Source organism: Bos indicus x Bos taurus, chromosome 16 (assembly GCF_003369695.1).
Source record: "Bos indicus x Bos taurus breed Angus x Brahman F1 hybrid chromosome 16, Bos_hybrid_MaternalHap_v2.0, whole genome shotgun sequence".
NCBI lineage: Eukaryota > Metazoa > Chordata > Mammalia > Artiodactyla > Bovidae > Bos > Bos indicus x Bos taurus.
In genome coordinates this window covers 59,934,546-59,952,863 of record NC_040091.1, presented here as the reverse complement: position 1 = coordinate 59,952,863, position 18,318 = coordinate 59,934,546, and the positions used below count along the sequence as shown (strand labels likewise).

At 39.6% G+C, this 18,318-nt stretch overlaps 1 protein-coding gene across 5 annotated transcripts in view; it reads right to left on the bottom strand.

The window, feature by feature from the left end:
• SOAT1 (sterol O-acyltransferase 1) overlaps positions 1 to 18,318 on the bottom strand; it is a 64,011-nt gene that overhangs the window by 19,762 nt on the left and 25,931 nt on the right. For all 5 annotated transcript variants that reach the window (XM_027565455.1, XM_027565454.1, XM_027565453.1 and 2 more), the window contains one exon: positions 16,001 to 16,059. In XM_027565455.1, coding sequence (XP_027421256.1) covers positions 16,001 to 16,059 — 59 coding nt within the window. The remainder of the gene's footprint in view (positions 1 to 16,000; positions 16,060 to 18,318) is intronic.

Sequence of the window (18,318 nt, the reverse complement as noted above, 5' to 3'; positions counted from 1 at the left end):
TAGGAACCATTACAGTCAACACATTTTTGCCAATGAGAAAAGTTTATTCCTGTAGCGTAAAAATCTGTGCTTTGGGATTCGATGAACTCTTGGAAGGCATTTTCTGTCTCCTGCTGGTTGTAGAAGTGTTTTCCCTGCAAAAAGTTGTCCAGATGCTTGAAGAAGTGGTAGTCGGTTGGTAAGAGGTCAGGTGAATGTGGTGGATGAGACAAAGCTTTGTAGCTCAATTAGTTCAACTTCTGAAGCACTGGCTGTGTGACATGCAGCTGGGCATTGCCATGGAGAAGAATCGGGCCCTTTCTGTTGACCAATGCTGGCAGGAGGCGTTGCAGTTTTTGGTGCATTTCCTTGATCTGCTGAGCATACTTGTCAGCTGTAATGGTTTTGCTGGAATTCAGAAAGCTGTAGTGGATCAGACCAGCAGCAGACCACCAAACAGTGACCATGACCTTTTTTGGTGCAAGTTTGGCTTTGGGAAGTGCTTGGAAGCTTCTTCTGGTCCAATCACTAAGCCATCATTGCTGGTTGTCATATAAAATTCACTTTTTGTCCCACATCACAATCCAATCAAGAAACAGTTTGTTGTTGCTGCACAGAACAAGAGAAAATGGAACTTCAAAATGACGATATTTTTGATTTGTGGTCAGTTCATTAGGCAAAAACTTATCGAGCTTTTTCACGTATCTCCAATTTGCTTCAAATGCGGAAGGACCAAAGAATGGTTGAGTTCTTTGGCAACTTCTTGTGTAGTTTTAAGAGGCTCAGCTTCGATGACGGCTCTCTATTGGTCATTTTCAATTACTGATGGCCAGCCACTGCAATCTTCATCTTCAAGGCTCTCAATTCCTTTGCAGAACTTCTTGAACCACCACCGCACTGTACATCCGCTAGCAGTTCCTGAGCTAAATGTGTTGTGGATACTGTGAGTTGTCTCTGATTCTTATGACCCATTCTTGACTCAAGTAACAAAATCGCTCGAATTTGCTTTTTGTCTAACATCATTTCCTAGTCTAAAATAAATATAAAATACACAGTCCCAGAATGCCCACTCAAATCCGTCTTGGCTGAGTGTTACACGTACCACGAGGAAGAACCCTGAGTTAGAGACAACCTGGAAACTGATCCCACCCCATAAAACCTGAGACTTCGAGCCACACGGCAGGGCAGTTCTCCTGGGCTCCCTCACTCTCCTGCTCTCCACCCGGGTGCTCCTTCCCAATAAAGTCTCTTGCTTTGTCAGCACGTGTGTCTTCTCAAGACAATTCACCTCCCAGTGTTAGACAAGGGCCCATTCTTGGGCCCTAGAAAGGGTTCCCCTTCCTGCTACAGTTTTAAGGACAAAACATAGAGAACCTATGTCCCCTGGAAGAAATAAAGAGTTTTATAAAATTACTTGTTCACATTCAGATCAGATCAGATCAGATCAGTCGCTCAGTCGTGTCCGACTCTTTGTGACCCCATGAATCGCAGCACGCCAGGCCTCCCTGTCCATCGAGTCAGTGATGCCATCCAGCCATCTCATCCTCTGTCGTCCCCTTCTCCTCCTGCCCCCAATCCCTCCCAGCATCAGAGTCTTTTCCAATGAGTCAACTCTTCGAGTGAGGTGGCCAAAGTATTGGAGTTTCAGCTTTAGCATCAGTCCTTCCAAAGAAATCCCAGGGCTGATCTCCTTCAGAATGGACTGGTTGGATCTCCTTGCAGTCCAAGAGACTCTCAAGAGTCTTCTCCAACACCACAGTTCAAAAGCATCAATTCTTTGGCGTTCAGCCTTCTTCACAGTCCAACTCTCACATCCATACATGACCACAGGAAAAACCATAGCCTTGACTCGACGGACCTTTGTTGGCAAAGTAATGTCTCTGCTTTTCAATATGCCAACTAGGTTGGTCATAACTTTCCTTCCAAGGAGTAAGCATCTTTTAATTTCATGGCTGCAGTCACCATCTGTAGTGATTTTGGAGCCCAGAAAAATAAAGTCTGACACTGTTTCCACTGTTTCCCCATCTATTTCCCATGAAGTGGTGGGACCGGATGCCATGATCTTCGTTTTCTGAATGTTGAGCTTTAAGCCAACTTTTTCACTCTCCACTTTCATCAAGAGACTTTTTAGTTCTTCTTCACTTTCTGCCATAAGGGTGGTGTCATCTGCATATCTGAGGTTATTGATATTTCTTCGGGCAATCTTGATTCCAGTTTGTGTTTCTTCCAGTCCAGCGTTTCTCATGATGTACTCTGCATATAAGTTAAATAAGCAGGGTGACAAGATACAGCCTTGACGAACTCCTTTTCCTATCTGGAACCAGTCTGTTGTTCCTTGTTCACATTAAGGTTATTCAAATAGTATTTTTACTTTCTTTTGCTTGTTTCATTTCAATTACATGCCCCTCTTCATTTTCAAATTTTTCAATAGGTATGATGCTTCCCCAACCAAAAACAAAACACCAAAAAAAGTGGCACTTAAAAAAAAAAAAAGGTTCTTTTCTCATTAAACTCTGTAAATGCTTTTGCACTAACCTAAAAGAACTGAACTGCTTAATAAATCAAGGGTTTTTTCCAACTACAAAAATGTTGTCCAACGTAGAAATATACTGAAAGAGAAGAAAGGAAAGAATTCATTCAATCCACTAAGTGCTAGGGACAGTTCTGGGCACTGTTGTGGCAATGTTTGTAGCACTGGTGAGATATGACAATGAAAAAAACCTAGTCCCTGTCATCACGGAACTTAAAATTCCAATGAGGGTAAACAGGACATACAGGATGCCAGATGGTGTTAAGGCAAGAAATAAAGAGGGACTCAGGGAAAGAGGGTGTTATTTTTCATAGAGAGGTCAGGGAAAGCCTCAAAGATTAAGATGACATTTGAGAAGATCTGTATAAGGTAAAAGCACAAATTAGTTGATTTATTGGAGAAGGCAATGGCACCCCACTCCAGTACTCTTGCCTGGAAAATTCCATGGATGGAGGAGCCTGGTAGGCTGCAGTCCCTGGGGTCGCTAAGAGTCGGACACGACTGAGCGACTTCACTTTCACTTTTCACTTTCATGCATTGGAGAAGGAAATGGCAACCCACTCCAGTGTTCTTGCCTAGAGAATCCCAGGGATGGGGGAGCCTGGTGGGCTGTCATCTCTGGGGTCGCACAGAGTCAGACATGACTGAAGCGACTTAGCAGCAGTTGATTTATATGTGGGAAAAGTACCGGAAAGAAAAAAGCATACATGTAAAAAGGCTTGAGGCAGGAACAGCCTTGACATGTTTGGGAAATAGGACATCACAGTTGAAGCAAAAGAGTGATAAGAGTTGAGGTCAGAAAAGAAGGGGAGGATGGCAGAAGAGGGGCTAAACCATTTAAGGTCTTAACACTTTACCCCCTACTCATATCAGTTCACTGAAATCTTACTCAGCATTACAAAAAGAAGCCTGGAATCTTGAGATGTGGTAATGAGGAATCAAGCCATTTCATCATACCCTGGAATCAGTACCCTTCTCAATTAAGTACTGGGTTAAGTAAGCCCAGAAGCATGGGGGCTGGGGGAGGGGAGAGAACACAATGTGTGTTTGTACAAAGACATCGTAAAAGCTACTGAAATCAGGTCTTAATCTACCCAACTCAAACATACTCAGTCAGCTTTTCAAGGCACGAACTCTTCTTGTGCCTTAGTCTCACCCACACATCAGGTGTTGCCACACATGCCAAAAAACTTGCAATTCCCAAAGCCTACAGCAATCTCCTTATCCTCACCCTCCTTGGCAATCAGACCATTCTCGATCACCTTCCTTTTCCCCTCATACTCCAAAACTTCTACTATAAACAAAGAATGCTGCCCACCATTCCAGCTCTATAAGGGTCAAGCCACAGGCAGTGCAGTCATCCCATCCACAGTCCCCCGCTGCCCCCAGGGGAATTCAGAATGGAGAAAAACTCTGTGCTTTGGATATACAGACTCCTAGACAGTAAGCTGATTGTCAGTAATCTTTCTATGCTTGACTGTATGTTTTTTCCAGGCAAAAATCATATATATATATATATATATATATAAATCACATATATGTATGTGTGTGTGTGTGTATATATACACACACACACACAAATCTGACTTCTCACCTGCTTCTTCTGAACACTCCCCTAAGAGTCACTGAGAGACTATATCCTGGGCTTCAGGGTCCCTGAATAAGGTTCCTGAAACAAACAAATCACTTTTACATTTTGAATTACTCTTTCAGTGGAAGTGAAACTGAGCAGGACCCTGTGGGGCCCTTCCAGGTATAAAAACCTTTCTGTGTTCCCTATTTCTTGTCTGCAGGAAAAAGGTTTGAGCCTCCTAAACCTTCTCTGCATTCCAAAGAATGGATTCATACTAATTAGATGTTACTAATGCAGAAACATGCAAATTAAAAGATGCTTGCTCCCTGGAAGAAAAGCTATGATCAACCTAGACAGCATATTAAAAAGCAAAGACATTACTTTGTCAACAAAGGTCTGTACAGTCAAACTATGGTTTTTCCAGTAGTCATGTATGGATGTGAGAGTTGGACCATTTCTTTAGAAAGCTAAACGTTGAAGAATTGGTGCTTTTGAACTGTGGTGCTGGAGAAGACTCTTGAGAGTCCCTTGGACTGCAAGGAGATCAAACCAGTCAATTCTAAAGGAAATCAACCCTGAATATTAATTAGAAGGACTGATGCTGAAGCTTCAATACTTTGGCCACCTGATGCAAAGAGCCAACTCATTAGAAAAGACCTTGATGCTGGGAAAGACTGAAGGCAGGAGGAGAAGGGATGACAGAGGACGAGATAGTTGGATGGCATCACCGACTCAGTGGACATAAGCTTGAGCAAGCTCTGGCACATAGTGGAGGACAGGGAAGCCTGGCGTGCTGCAATCCAAGGGGTCGCAAAAAGTCGGACACGACTGAACAACTGAACAACAACAATGCAGAAACAAAGAAAAAGCAGTCAAGATACATAGTTCAACAGTAAAACAGAATCCTGGTTCCTCCTCAAGGGATATTCTGAGGAGTAATGTAATGGCTCGGAGGGTAAACAATCTGCCTGCAATGTGGGAGACCTAGGTTTGATCCCTGGGTCAGGGAGATCCTCAGAGAAGGGAATGGCTACCCACTCCAGTATTCTTGCCTGAAGAATTTCATGGACAAAGGAGCCTGGGGAGGCTACAGTCCGTGGGGTCACAAAGAGTCAGACATAACTGAATGACTAACACTTCTACTACTATTCAACACTTAACTAACTGATACATATCTTCAAACTGTTCTTCAGAAACAATTCCAGGTGGAAGATGGTAACTTTAGGCTCACACTGCAGACTGGTCCAACCAGAAGGTTGCTGATTTGAGATTCCTAGAATAGCACCCTGTTACCTCTTTACCAATCAATCAGAAGAAAGTTACACTCTCTATAGTTATCTCCCTAAATGCTGCCCTGTCACCCCAAAAGTTGCCTTTAAAAATTCTTCCCTGAAAACCACCAGGAGTTCAGGTCTTTTGAGCACGAGCCACACATTCTCCTTGAGCAGGCAGGTACAGTAGAAAATCCCCAGAAAAAGAAAACTAGACATGGTTTTCTTGACAAAAGAGAAGCCATTTTTGGCCTCAAGAAATTTTGTGATCTAAGCCTGGTCACAATGCTTGCCTTTGAACAGGTCTCAGTAATTAAAGATATTAATGGAAGTAAGGGAATGCATGAAACAAAGGAAAAAAGAGTCAAAAAACAATTGTTCAGTGATTAATCAATCCTAGTTCCTCCTCAAGGGATACACAATAAATCCTCCAGTTCAGCAAGAACTAAGGTCCTCACCAAGGTAGAAGCTGGAATAATGATATTGACCTCCAATCAACGAAAGCTTCTGTTGACCTCTGGCCTAATTTTATGCTCAATTTTCTTCAGCTCAAGCCCCTTCATGAGTATGCAGGTACCCTTAGGTTAAGACTTTCCAAATTTTACTGTTGGAGAGACACTGTTTGGGGAAAGACCCCCAGAGTTTTCCAGGTAATAAATCATTCTCCCATTCTTTGCCCTAGTTGTGTCTTTTGGTTCAACAAACACCCACCAGGGAGTGAAGCCAGTTTTTGAGTAACACTTGCTTGGTCCTTGCAATACACCTTTCTCTGCTCTAAACTCTGCATTTCAGTTTGTTTGGTTTCACAGTGTACCAGGCACACAGACTTGGGTTTGATAAAGGCATTTCTTAATGCTGATGATGTAAAATGTATATTTTATGGCAAGAAAAGACAGATCAAACAAATCTTTTCTCTGCCTGTCCAAACCTTCTCCTTCCCCTTTAGCATATATTATGCACCTGACCTCCTTAGGAGATAACATACCTTCCTAATCTCCTCAAGGGTCACAACTCCTTCACAACAACCTGCCACCAAAACTCCTTCAGAGATAACCTTGTAAAGGGCCCCAATGACCCACAGTTTCCACGGGGACTGTGTAAGCTGTCAATAATGTCATTTAATGTACAGCCTCTGACTCAAAATTTAAGTGTCTATGACCTCTCGTAGGTGGGAAGGTTCTTAGAGCTTTCTGAGAGGCTGTTCCCAGGTTATAATCCTCAACTTGGCTCGAATAAAAATGTTCATTTCTTTTTTAAAAGGACTTTCTAATTTTTTTCATCAACAATGCCTTTGTCCTCTTTCTCTGAGAAATTAAAGTTGATAGAAGCTGCTGCCACTGGGACATAAGGAAGAACTCTATTATGGACACTATTAAGTTTCTTTAGCCTCCTTCTTTCACATATCCAAGTACTGATGAAAAATAAAGAGTGACTGCTTATTACTGTCATTCCTTTTGTAAGAGGAAACACAGAAAAACATAGTACAAGGAGTGTTCCACTTCAGCCTTCTTCCGAGTTCTTCTATTACACGAAATTGGTTTTAATAGGAATTTCAAAACATGACCACAATAAATTTGTCTAAAAATGTCTATCAATAATCTGAAAAGGAGACTGATGATTATAGGCTTTCTAATTTGTTTATCTTCTCAATCTCATCCCTATTAACACTCATTTCAGCCAGCCAAGGACTATGATGGTCCCAGCACAACAGATGGACAGAAGGGTGATGGAAGGAGGCAGACCATTAACTAGAAACTATCTAAGCACCTTGCTTTTCTAATCTATCAAAGAACCTCATTTTTTAAAACAAGCAGCTGATGAAGATAACCTCTAAGATTTTAAGAATCCAGAACCACCACCATGAAACAAAGATCCTATTGTTAGAACACAGTGAAGACATGCACTGGTGATCACAGACGAAGCTGGAGAAGCAAACGGGTTCATGACAGACCTTTCAGCCATTTTAAGATTTAATTCTTGGCCACAGCCACGAGGCTTGTAGTATCTTAGTTTCCCCAACCAGGGATCAAACCCGCACCTTCAGCAGTGCAAGTGAGAGGTGCTAACCACTGGACTGCCACAGAATTCACTCATTTTAAGGATTTTTCATTTTATCCTAAGGACAACTAGAAACCATGATGTTTTAATAAGCACAAAGTTTACAAACATATTCAGATTTGCACTTTAGAAGGAGAACACTTCTACAATTAAAAGCCTTCCAAACAGAGGTTACTTTGGACTGACTAAATCTTAAAATTAGAAAAGAGTAGGGTTGTTTTTGGATAAAGTAACAGTTACAGAGGTATGAAAAAAAAGCAGGCTGAGAGAAAGAAACACCAAGTAAAAATATATACTCTGAGCCCAGAGCACAAAATATTGTATTCCTGAGCTTCCGGGCTGGTGAACATATGACAATGCCGGGAGGATGGCACCCTCAGCAGGCATGGAAGCTCTGCGGCCTTTTCCCATATTTGCCCTGTGCATCTCTCCCACCTGGCTGTTCCTGAGTTATTATATCCTTTTCTAATAAAATGGTAACTTAGTAAGTACAAAAGAAATTTAAAAATAAATTATACTCTGACTCCATAAGGTCATATCACTAGTTCATGAATTACTTGTTTCTTGATTCACTGCCTGGCTTTGCACAGAGAATCTTTTAACCTCACAGTGGCATGGAACCAGAAACCTGACCGTTTCAGGCAAAGCCGGGAACACAATAGAAGAGGTTAATACAGTGTTTAAATTGACTCTCCAAGAGAGGTCTCCCCTGACAATTCACTCTAAAGTTACTGCATCTTATTCTTTTCCATCACTGCACTTAATGCAATCTGAAATGCTATATAGTTCTTTTTTGGTGTCTTAATGTCTACCTTCCCCACTTGGCTGTAAAACTATGTCTATTTGTTAACCACTGTACAGCCAGCTCTTAGCAAAGCGACTGCCAAGACAACAGGTGATAAACAAATTTCCTAACAGTTTTTGAAATCAACTCCTGCCACCAAAACTCCTACTCATACAACTGCTCACTTTATTCAATGTCTATTATTAATATAAAGCAGAAGGTAGATACTAAAAAAAAATAATACATAGCCCTGACTTCTTTGTGGAAACTATTAAGTGGAAGGGAGTAAAAATCATTATTGTCTGCAATGACTGTTAATTAAATGACTGCTTTATGCTAGATACTTTCTAAGGGGCTTTTATGTATTATTTCTAGTCTTAAAACAATCTCTGAAGTATGTAACAGAATGCCTATTTTACACATGAGAGATCTAAGCTTGAACAAGTGATGTGACTTACCCAAGGTCACCACTCGTAGGCTACAGAACTAGGATCAGAACTCCAGTCTATGACCTAAGTTCACATTACATTACATTGCTTTCCACCATACTTTATATAAAATATTTTCTATATGATTAACGTAAGTCAAAAAAGTAAAACCTAAAAAGTCAATGATGTACGTACATGTAGCTGGAAAATGGCAGGTAATATAGTAAAAAGGTGTTGTTTAGCATAAGTTTACAGTCCTAAGTTGTGCATTATAATAAATTCCTCCTCCAAAGGAAAAAAAAAAGTCTTGAGTATAACTATTACACAGTCCTTAATAAGGAAGACAAAGTTCAAGGTAAACCAGGAACTAATGAAATCAGAGCTCTGAATTTTAATCCCTTTTTGTTTAAAATGAAATTCATCCTGGGCTATCTCCCAATGTAAGTAAGACTCTAATATTCTTGATATCACATTGTTATCAGCCTAAACTGACCTGAAATACACTTTTTAACCTCAATCTACTTAGGTAGTTCCCTCATCTTAACTATTCAAATGGTATACTTTACTGCTTCTCATCATCATTGCCTACCTCCTTCACTTCATTAGCCATTATTAAATGCCAGAAAATCAGAAAGGAGTAAAACTACACTCCCAGTAGTTACCAAATGATGTATCCATACAAATGACTATCATGAAATAATTTTTTTCTTAATCACATTTTCAAAGAATATTTTAACACACACACAAAAAAGCCCAAAAAATGATGTTAAGAAAAATACACAAACTGATTATATAGATTGATGCTGATTTTGCCAGTGTATCTATGACACAAATGCCCACATGTGTCTACTTGGATCTGCATGTATGATACAAGAAGGAAAACAAATTATTGGGAGGAAATAAACCAAAATATTATTTCCAAGTGATGGGTATATGGGTTGTGTTTCCTTTTTATACTTTGTCTCGTATAAATTTTCTACATTGAGCCTATACTACTTCTACAATCAGGAAAAAACCTACATTAAGAAAATATATTCCTCCTGTGCTTAAAACAATCCTCCTGTTGTTATAAGGTATCACAACATTAAAATAAAATCTGTTAAACTTTGTGCTTTCTTTTTTCTTTTGGAAGAAAGTATTTAATCTAATATGCCACTGATTTTTCTTTGGCACTAAAATAGAAAACAAATATTCGAAAAGAAAAGTACCTCAATCAGTGATATGCAGAACATTACTAATTTTGATATTTTGGATTCTCATTAACTACAAAACAGAGAGTAACCATCACCTGTAATCTTTTCAACAGAGCTCTAACATCACATAATTTCTCATCACATATACCAACTAATAGTAACATCACTTTATAGCTTTCAATGAACACTTCAAAGGTATCTAATTCAGTTGTTGCTCCTCTTGCATATCCATTTTATATGTAGTAGTACCAGCTACCATGAGAAATGACTTCTCCAAAATCTCAGCTCCTAACGTAGTACACGACAGACCAAGGGACCAAGTAAGTGTTGTTCACAGAACTGAATTACTGAACACCCCCAAAGGCAGTATACGGGAGGGACATTTCTTCATTTTGTAACTAAGTGATGAGATCACAAAGAACAATGAACTTTTTCAAGGTTCCAAGTAGACTAAAGACTAACACATTTATGCATTTAAATAAAATAAGAAAAGGCAGAAAGGGAAACAGAAGAATGTAGTCACACTTACACAGCCAGAAGAAGGTAAGAAATGATCAGAAGACCAGGGGTAGTGAACTACAACAGACAGTTGCTGCAGTGACTGTTGCCAGTCAATCTATCATTTCCCACCCCGTTCCTTAGTATCAGGACCCTTAATTTGCTACCTGGGCAATTATAGATTATAAATTATATATTATAGATTATAGATTATAAATCCCAGAATTATAGATTATAGATTTATAGAATTATAGATTATAAATTATAAATTATAGATTATAGATTATAAATCCCAGAATAAATAAATTTCCCAGTCTCCCTTTGCACCTTGGTGTGGCCAGGAGACTAAGTTCTTGCCAATGAGATACAAGCAAAATTGGTTTGACCAAACCTCCAGAAAACTTCCTTAAAAGACAGCTAGTGACTAAACTGAAATAAACTGGACTGCTCCAAGATCTTTAAAGGCTTGTTACAACACAATTACGAGGCTTTTAAAAGGTCATGACTGAGAGTTACACAATGCCGTATGATTCCACTAGCACCAGATTTTTTTTTTAATTAATTTTATTTTAAACTTTACATAATTGTATTAGTTTTGCCAAATATCAAAATGAATCCACCACAGGTATACATGTGTTCCCCATCCTGAACCCTCCTCCCTCCTCCCTCACCATACCATCCCTCTGGGTCGTCCCAGTGCACCAGCCCCAAGCATCCAGTATCGTGCATTGAACCTGGACTGGCATCTCGTTTCATACATGATATTTTACATGTTTCAATGCCATTCTCCAAAATCTTCCCACCCTCTCCCTCTCCCACAGAGTCCATAAGACTGTTCTACATCAGTGTCTCTTTTGCTGTCTCGTATACAGGGTTATTGTTACCATCTTTCTAAATTCCATATATATGCGTTAGTATACTGTATTGGTGTTTTTCCTTCTGGCTTACTTCACTCTGTATAATAGGCTCCAGTTTCATCCACCTCATTAGAACTGGGTGCTGGGAAATCTGGTCAACCACTTGTAAATGAAACTAGAACACTTTCTAACACCATATACAAAAATAAACTCAAAATGGATTAAAGATCTCAATGTAAGACCAGAAACTATAAAACTCCTAGAGGAGAACATAGGCAAAACACTCTCTGACATACATCACAGCAGGATCCTCTATGACCCACCTCCCAGAATATTGGAAATAAAAGCAAAAATAAACAAATGGGACCTAATTAAACTTAAAAGCTTCTGCACATCAAAGGAAACCAGATTTTTTTTAATTGAGTATTTCAAAGTTTTTATGACAGCATTTAGATCTAGAAGTGACTTCAAGAAATTCAATCAGTTCAACCCACTAATGCCATCATCGCTCTCATTTTTCTTCCCTTAGGACTAAAGAGTTTGCTTAATCTTCTTTACATCTTTACATGTTCAATTCCTAAGTTGGGAAGATTCCCTGAAGAAGGAAATATCAACCCACTCCAGTATTCTTGCCTGGGAAATCTCATGGACAGAGGAGCCTGGCTATAGTCCTTGGGATTACAAAAGAGTCAGACACAACTTAGCAACTAAGCAACAAGAACAAATTTGAATTTGATAAACAACTAACTTTGAGACTAGGTTATGTCTCAAATATTGCATGATGATTAACAAAACTATCTGTTGTTTGTCTGAAATTCAAATTTAACTAGGTATACTGTATTAATGGAGAAGGCAATGGCACCCCACTCCAGTACTCTTGCCTGGAGAATCCCATGGATGTAGGAGCCTGGTGGGCTGCAGTCCATGGGGTCGCTAGGAGTCGGACACGACTGAGCGACTTCACTTTTACTTTTCACTTTCGTGCATTGGAGAGGGAAATGGCAACCCACTCCAGTGTTCTTGCCTGGAGAATCCCAGGGACGGGGGAGCCTGGTGGGCTGCCGTCTATGGGGTCGCACAGAGTCGGACACGACTGAAGTGACTTAGCAGCAGCATACTGTATTTATATCTGACAACTAGTTACATGGAGCTGAAAGAGTTGCCCAGTACAATCTATAGATTATCTATTCTGTTTACAATAGGAAGTAGAGAATTAGGAGCCAAAGTTTAAGTTAGCTACATACATCACAATGATACATACTATTAGAGCTGAAGGGGCACTTGTAGATAACTAGTCCAGTGTTCTCACTTTAAACACTAAGGGAAAAGTGTGCCAACTGGATTGGAACATGACACCAAATAACAAATGACTAGAAAGATTGTTTATTTTCATTTGTCTTTAAAATTATTTCTAAGACCCACAAGGGAAAAGAACAAGTAAATTTCATGGCTCTGAAAAATATTCCCATACCTGCCATCTTAATGGTCATTTCACGTTAGTGAGTGTAATCAATAAAAGAAAACAACAAAAAAATATAACCAGTTAGACATTATTGTTATGAAAGGGAGAATTTAAGTAAATAAGGTTACATATATAAAACACCTAGTTTAAGGCCTAGCACACAACAGGACTTCTAAACGGGTTCCCTTCTCCTCCCTGCCCCTGTTTAGTCACTGCTGCTGCTGCTGCTGTTGCTAAGTCGCTTCAGTCGTGTCCGACCCCATGCGACCCCATAGACGGCAGCCCACCAGGCTCCCCCGTCACTATTAAAAATATTACAGGAGCTTCCAACGTGGTCTCATCTTCAAACTCAATAGTTTCTTCAACTTTGATATGGGTAGAGCATTCCTAATACATCTCCCTCAAAAACATTCCAATTCCTTAATAATGGCAAGATGTTCAATCTCATTTGATACCAAACTGCCAATCAAAACACTCTTAAGTTAAATTGCCTGTAAGTTCACCAGAGGAATTTTGGCGATTCATTCAGAACAAAGCAGTGTGTAACAATTATAGAGTATATGTTACGGGCATAAACTAAGAACTTAGACGTATAAAGTAGGACGGATAACATTTCAAGCTGGGGTTTCAGAAAACTTCAGAAGCACCAGCATTTGAGGGAGAATTTGAAGGATATATAGGATTTTGATTAGTGAAGGTAGGAAGTTAAAGAAAATTTCACACAGAAAGAGCTTCATGAATAAGGGCATGAAGGAAGAGGAAAAAAATGCCTTACAATCTAGCCCAAATTTTATTTTCTTATCATATCCCACCAGAGGCACAGATGTCAATCAAGTGTCGTTTCCAAGATACAGTTTAAGTTGCCTACCTCCATACCTCTGCTCAAGCTATGCCCTGCTTATCTTATTTATCTTACATATACTGTTTTACAAAATAAGATAAAAATATCTAAATTTAAAGTATTCTATATAAATGCATGCAAGTGAAAAAAGTTAAAAGTGTTAGTTGCTCAGTCATGTCTGACTTTTTGCGACCCTATGGACTATAGCCAGTCAGTCTCTGTCCATGGAATCTTCCAGGCAAGACTACCTGAGTGGGTAGCCATTTCCTTCTCCAGGGGACCTTCCCAATCCAGAGATCAAACCTGGGTCTCCTGAACTACAAGCAGATTCTTCACTGACTGAGCCAACAGGGAAGCCCACATGCATGTAAGCTGACTTCAAATACAAGGCAGACCCCCCTTTTAGGGGGGCTTCCCTAGTGGCTCAGTGGTAAAGAATCTACCTGTCAGTGTAGGACATGAGTTTGATCCCCGGGTTGGGAAGATCCCCTGGAGTAGGGAATGGCAACTCACTCTAGTATTCCTGACTGGGAAACCCTATGGACAGAGGAGGCGGCAGGCTATAGTTCACAGGACAGCAAAGACACAATTTAGCAACAATATAAATGTGTATATGCATGCATGCACATGTGACTAATTAATAAATGAAAACAGGGCTATTTCATCTACATCCCTGGACATTTATATATTCAGGTTGGCTAATCAATTTTGGAAGTAATCTTACTGGGAGAAAGGGATCTGTCTGCCTTGCATTTGAAGCCAACTTACATTCAGGCACACATAGTATTTGATTTTTTTAATGAATTAATTGACTATTTTTGGCTGCACCGGGTTATTGTTGGTATATGGAGGCTTCTTCTAGTTGCCATGAGCAGGGGCTATGCATCATTGCAGAGCAGAGGCTCCAGGCTCACAGGCTGCAGCAGTTGCAACACATGGGCTCAGTAGTTGAGGTGCATGGGCTTAGTTGCTCTGAAGCACGTGCAATCTTCCTGGACCAGGGACTGAACCCATGTCCTCTGCACTGGCAGGCGGATTCTTATCCACTGAACCACCAGAGAAGTCCTTCATTTTTTTTAAGTGTTCTTTGTTCTCCAGATTTCCTGAAGGCGCTGGTGAATTCAAACTTGTAGAACTGTTTCCCTTGCCTGAAAGGTCTTTGTTTGTTTACTTACTTATTTATTGGTTGTACTGAGCAGCTTGCAGAATCTTAGTTCCCTGACCAGGGATTGAACCCAGGCCACAGCAGCAAAAGCATTGAGTCCCAACCACTGCATCACTAAGGAATTCCCTGAAATCTCTTAATGTGGTTTGCGAATTGATATTTCTATTTGTTCTATATCCCTAACAGGGAATCTCTAGTTTCAGATTCAATGTTTATTGAAGGCCCATTATTCACTATGAACCATGACAGATACTTTCATAAAGTACCTACACAAGCACTTATACAAGCATCAACTGTATCATGTTCACTAAAACTGAATTTTACTGGTGAAAGATGTATGATAGCAGAGGAAAAAAATGATAATCTGGTTCTTAGGCAGAATGACAAGATGGTAGATCTTATTTTCCTGTTCATCACAGTTCAGTTCAGTCGCTCAGTCGTGTCCGACTCTTTGCGACCCCATGAATTGCAGCATGCTAGGCCTCCCTGTCCATCACCAACTCCCAGAGTTTACCCAAATCCATGTCCATTGAGTCAGTGATGCCATCCAGCCATCTCATCCTCTGTTGTCCCCCTCTCCTCTTGCCCCCAATCCTTCCCAGCATTAGGGTCTTTTCCAATGAGTCAACTCTTCGCATGAGGTGGCCAACATACTGGAGTTTCAGCTTCAACATTGGTCCTTCCAATGAACACCCAGGACTGATCTCCTTTAGAATGAACTGGTTGGATCTCCTTGCAGTCCAAGGGACTCTCAAGAGTCTTCTCCAACACCACAGTTCAAAAGCATCAATTCTTCAGCGCTCAGCTTTCTTCACAGTCCAACTCTCGCATCCATACATGACCACAGGAAAAACCATAGCCTTGACTAGATAGACCTTTGTAGGCAAAGTAATGTCTCTGCTTTTAAGTATGCTATCTAGGTTGGTCATAACTTTCCTTCCAAGGAGTAAGCGTCTTTTAATTTCATGGCTGCAATCACCAGGCTTCTAAATTCAATTCAAGGCTTCTAAATTTCATCTGCAGTGATTTTGGAGTCCAAAAAAATAAAGTCTGACACTGTTTCCACTGTTTCCCCAACTATTTCCCATGAAGTGATGGGACCAGATGCCATGATCTTAGTGTTCTGAATATTGAGCTTTAAGCCAACTTTTTCACTCTCCTCCTTCACTTTCATCAAGAGGCTTTTTAGTTCCTCTTCACTTTCTGCCATAAGGGTCTGCATATCCTGTTCATCACAGGATAATGTCAACTGATAAGAAAAGTAAATAGTTCTTTAAACAGTTTAGCATTAAAAACTGCACTGAATAAAACCATTTACCCTAAAATCTACATTTTTGTTTCTGGAAGAGAGAATTACTTACCTCTGCCTCTGCTGTCAACTTTATCTTCTTTGATATCAACTGTTTTAAGTCAACCCGACCTAAGTAAAGAAAAAATGTAATTTTTAAGTAGATAGGAGAGCTACCCATCAACATTATTTAAATCATGAACTTAAAAAACAAGCAAAACATGACCAAGTACAAACTTTGGTAAAACCACAAAACATAACACAACTTTTAAAAAGGAAGCATAGGCAATATAAATAGAAGGAAATTTATACATAAAAATGGTAAGCTGAAAAAAGAACACTATTATAGGTACATACCATGCTTACAACTGTATTAATCATAAGATGCTACAAAATCCAATTCTGACAATAACAGGAAATTAGATTCTCTGACGGAGAAGGCAATGGCACCCCACTCCAGTACTCTTGCCTGAAAAATCGCATGGGCAGAAGAGCCTGGTAGGCTGCAGTCCATGGGGTCGCTAAGAGTCGGACATGACTGAGTGACTTCACTTTCACTTTTCACTTTCATGCATTGGAGAAGGAAATGGCAACCCACGCCAGTGTTCTTGCCTGGAGAATCCCAGGGACGGGGGAGCCTGGTGGGCTGCCGTCTATGGGGTCGCAGAGTCGGACACGACTGAAGCGACTTAGCAGATTCTCTGCATAGATCCTGTAACTATGACTAGTAAAATGTACAAGCAACAACAGAAAAATCAGATAAGTTGGATTTCACTAAAATTTTTAAAAAATCTTTTCTGCTCCAAGGGATATTATCAAGAAAGTTAAAAGACACAAAATAGGGGAAATACTTGCAAATCTGATCAGGAACCTGCATACAGAACACGTAAACAACTCTTACAACTCAACGGAAAAGACAAACAGTCCAATTTAAGTGTCTGAATAGACATGTCTCCAAAAACGATACACAAATGGTTGATACCATTTGAAAAGACGTTCAATATCACTGCCATCAAGAAAATGCAAATCAAAACCACAAATATTGCTTTTTTACATCCAGTAGGATGGCTGTAAGTGCTGGTCACTGTACACCTCAAGCTTATACAATGTTATGTGTCAATTATCTCAGCAAAGCTAGAAAGAGCTGCACCAGCACGAAATTTTGAGAAGGACTGGATGTGACAACTGTTCTGTTACGCAATTAGAGAAGTGTTAATACATGCTTGTAAAAATGAAGTTTGTAAGAGTGGAACTACTTGGTACAAATAAAACAGTTTAAGTGAGGAGGAAAAATTTTGACCACAATACGGAGAAATTAAAACCCTCTCACACTGCTGCTGAGAAGGTAGTGCTTTTGAAAAAGTCTGGAACTTCCTTAAAAAGTAAATACTGAGTTATTACCGTATGAGCCAGAAATTCCACCTCCTAGGTAAACACACAAGAGAAATGAGAACAGACTCCCTGTTTTCATTTATAGAAAAATTTTAAAAATCCAAACCCCCTGCCCCCACAAAACTCTAACAAAATCACCCACTACCCTATGGTGTTTGAGTAACTAATATTTTGGTAAATATCATCTGTTCTTTTACTTTGGTAAATATCAAATAGTAATATTAAATATTATAAATATACATATTATAAAAATGGAGTCATTACGCACACTGTTTTCATTTGTTAGACTGTTAATATCTGCATGTCTTACATAGTCTTCTATGTCAATTTTATTGGTCTACTATTTTTATGACTGAAATAAAACTTATTTAATCCTCTATTTATATCTTTTCACAATAATCACCTTGGAAAAAAGGCATGGAGAATGTGAAGGTCCAAAATACATCTAATAAAAGCCCTAAAATGAGAGAAAAAACTTGAAGCAGTAATGGCTGAAAACTTTCCACAAGTGTTAAAAAATGCCAGTCCTCAAAGGAAGATCAAAGAATCCCAAGTTGGGTAAAGATATATGATAGTAAAACTGTATAATACAGAGTTTTTTTTAATTTATCTTTTACACAAAGGTTTATTTTAAAGCAAACTACAAAAGGCCCTTGAAAGCAACAAGAAAGAAAATATCACCTTCAAGAGAACTGCGATTATGCTGGTATTGACTCATCAATACCAACAACAGAAGAAGCCAGAAGGCAGTGAAGTAATACCTTTAATCGTTGATAACAGTGGAATTTATGACTGGGAAGGAGGCTGGAGGTCATACCATGAATGGTCTGTATCACAACAGCTTTGAGGAAATTAAGAATTTTAAGCAAAAGAATAAATGATCTGATATTAGAAAAGTCCACCCTCTGGCAGGAGAGAAAGAAAGGATCACAGAAGTGAAATGCAATAAATCCTGACAAGAAATAATACTGCCATAAGTCAAAACAATGGCACTGGGAG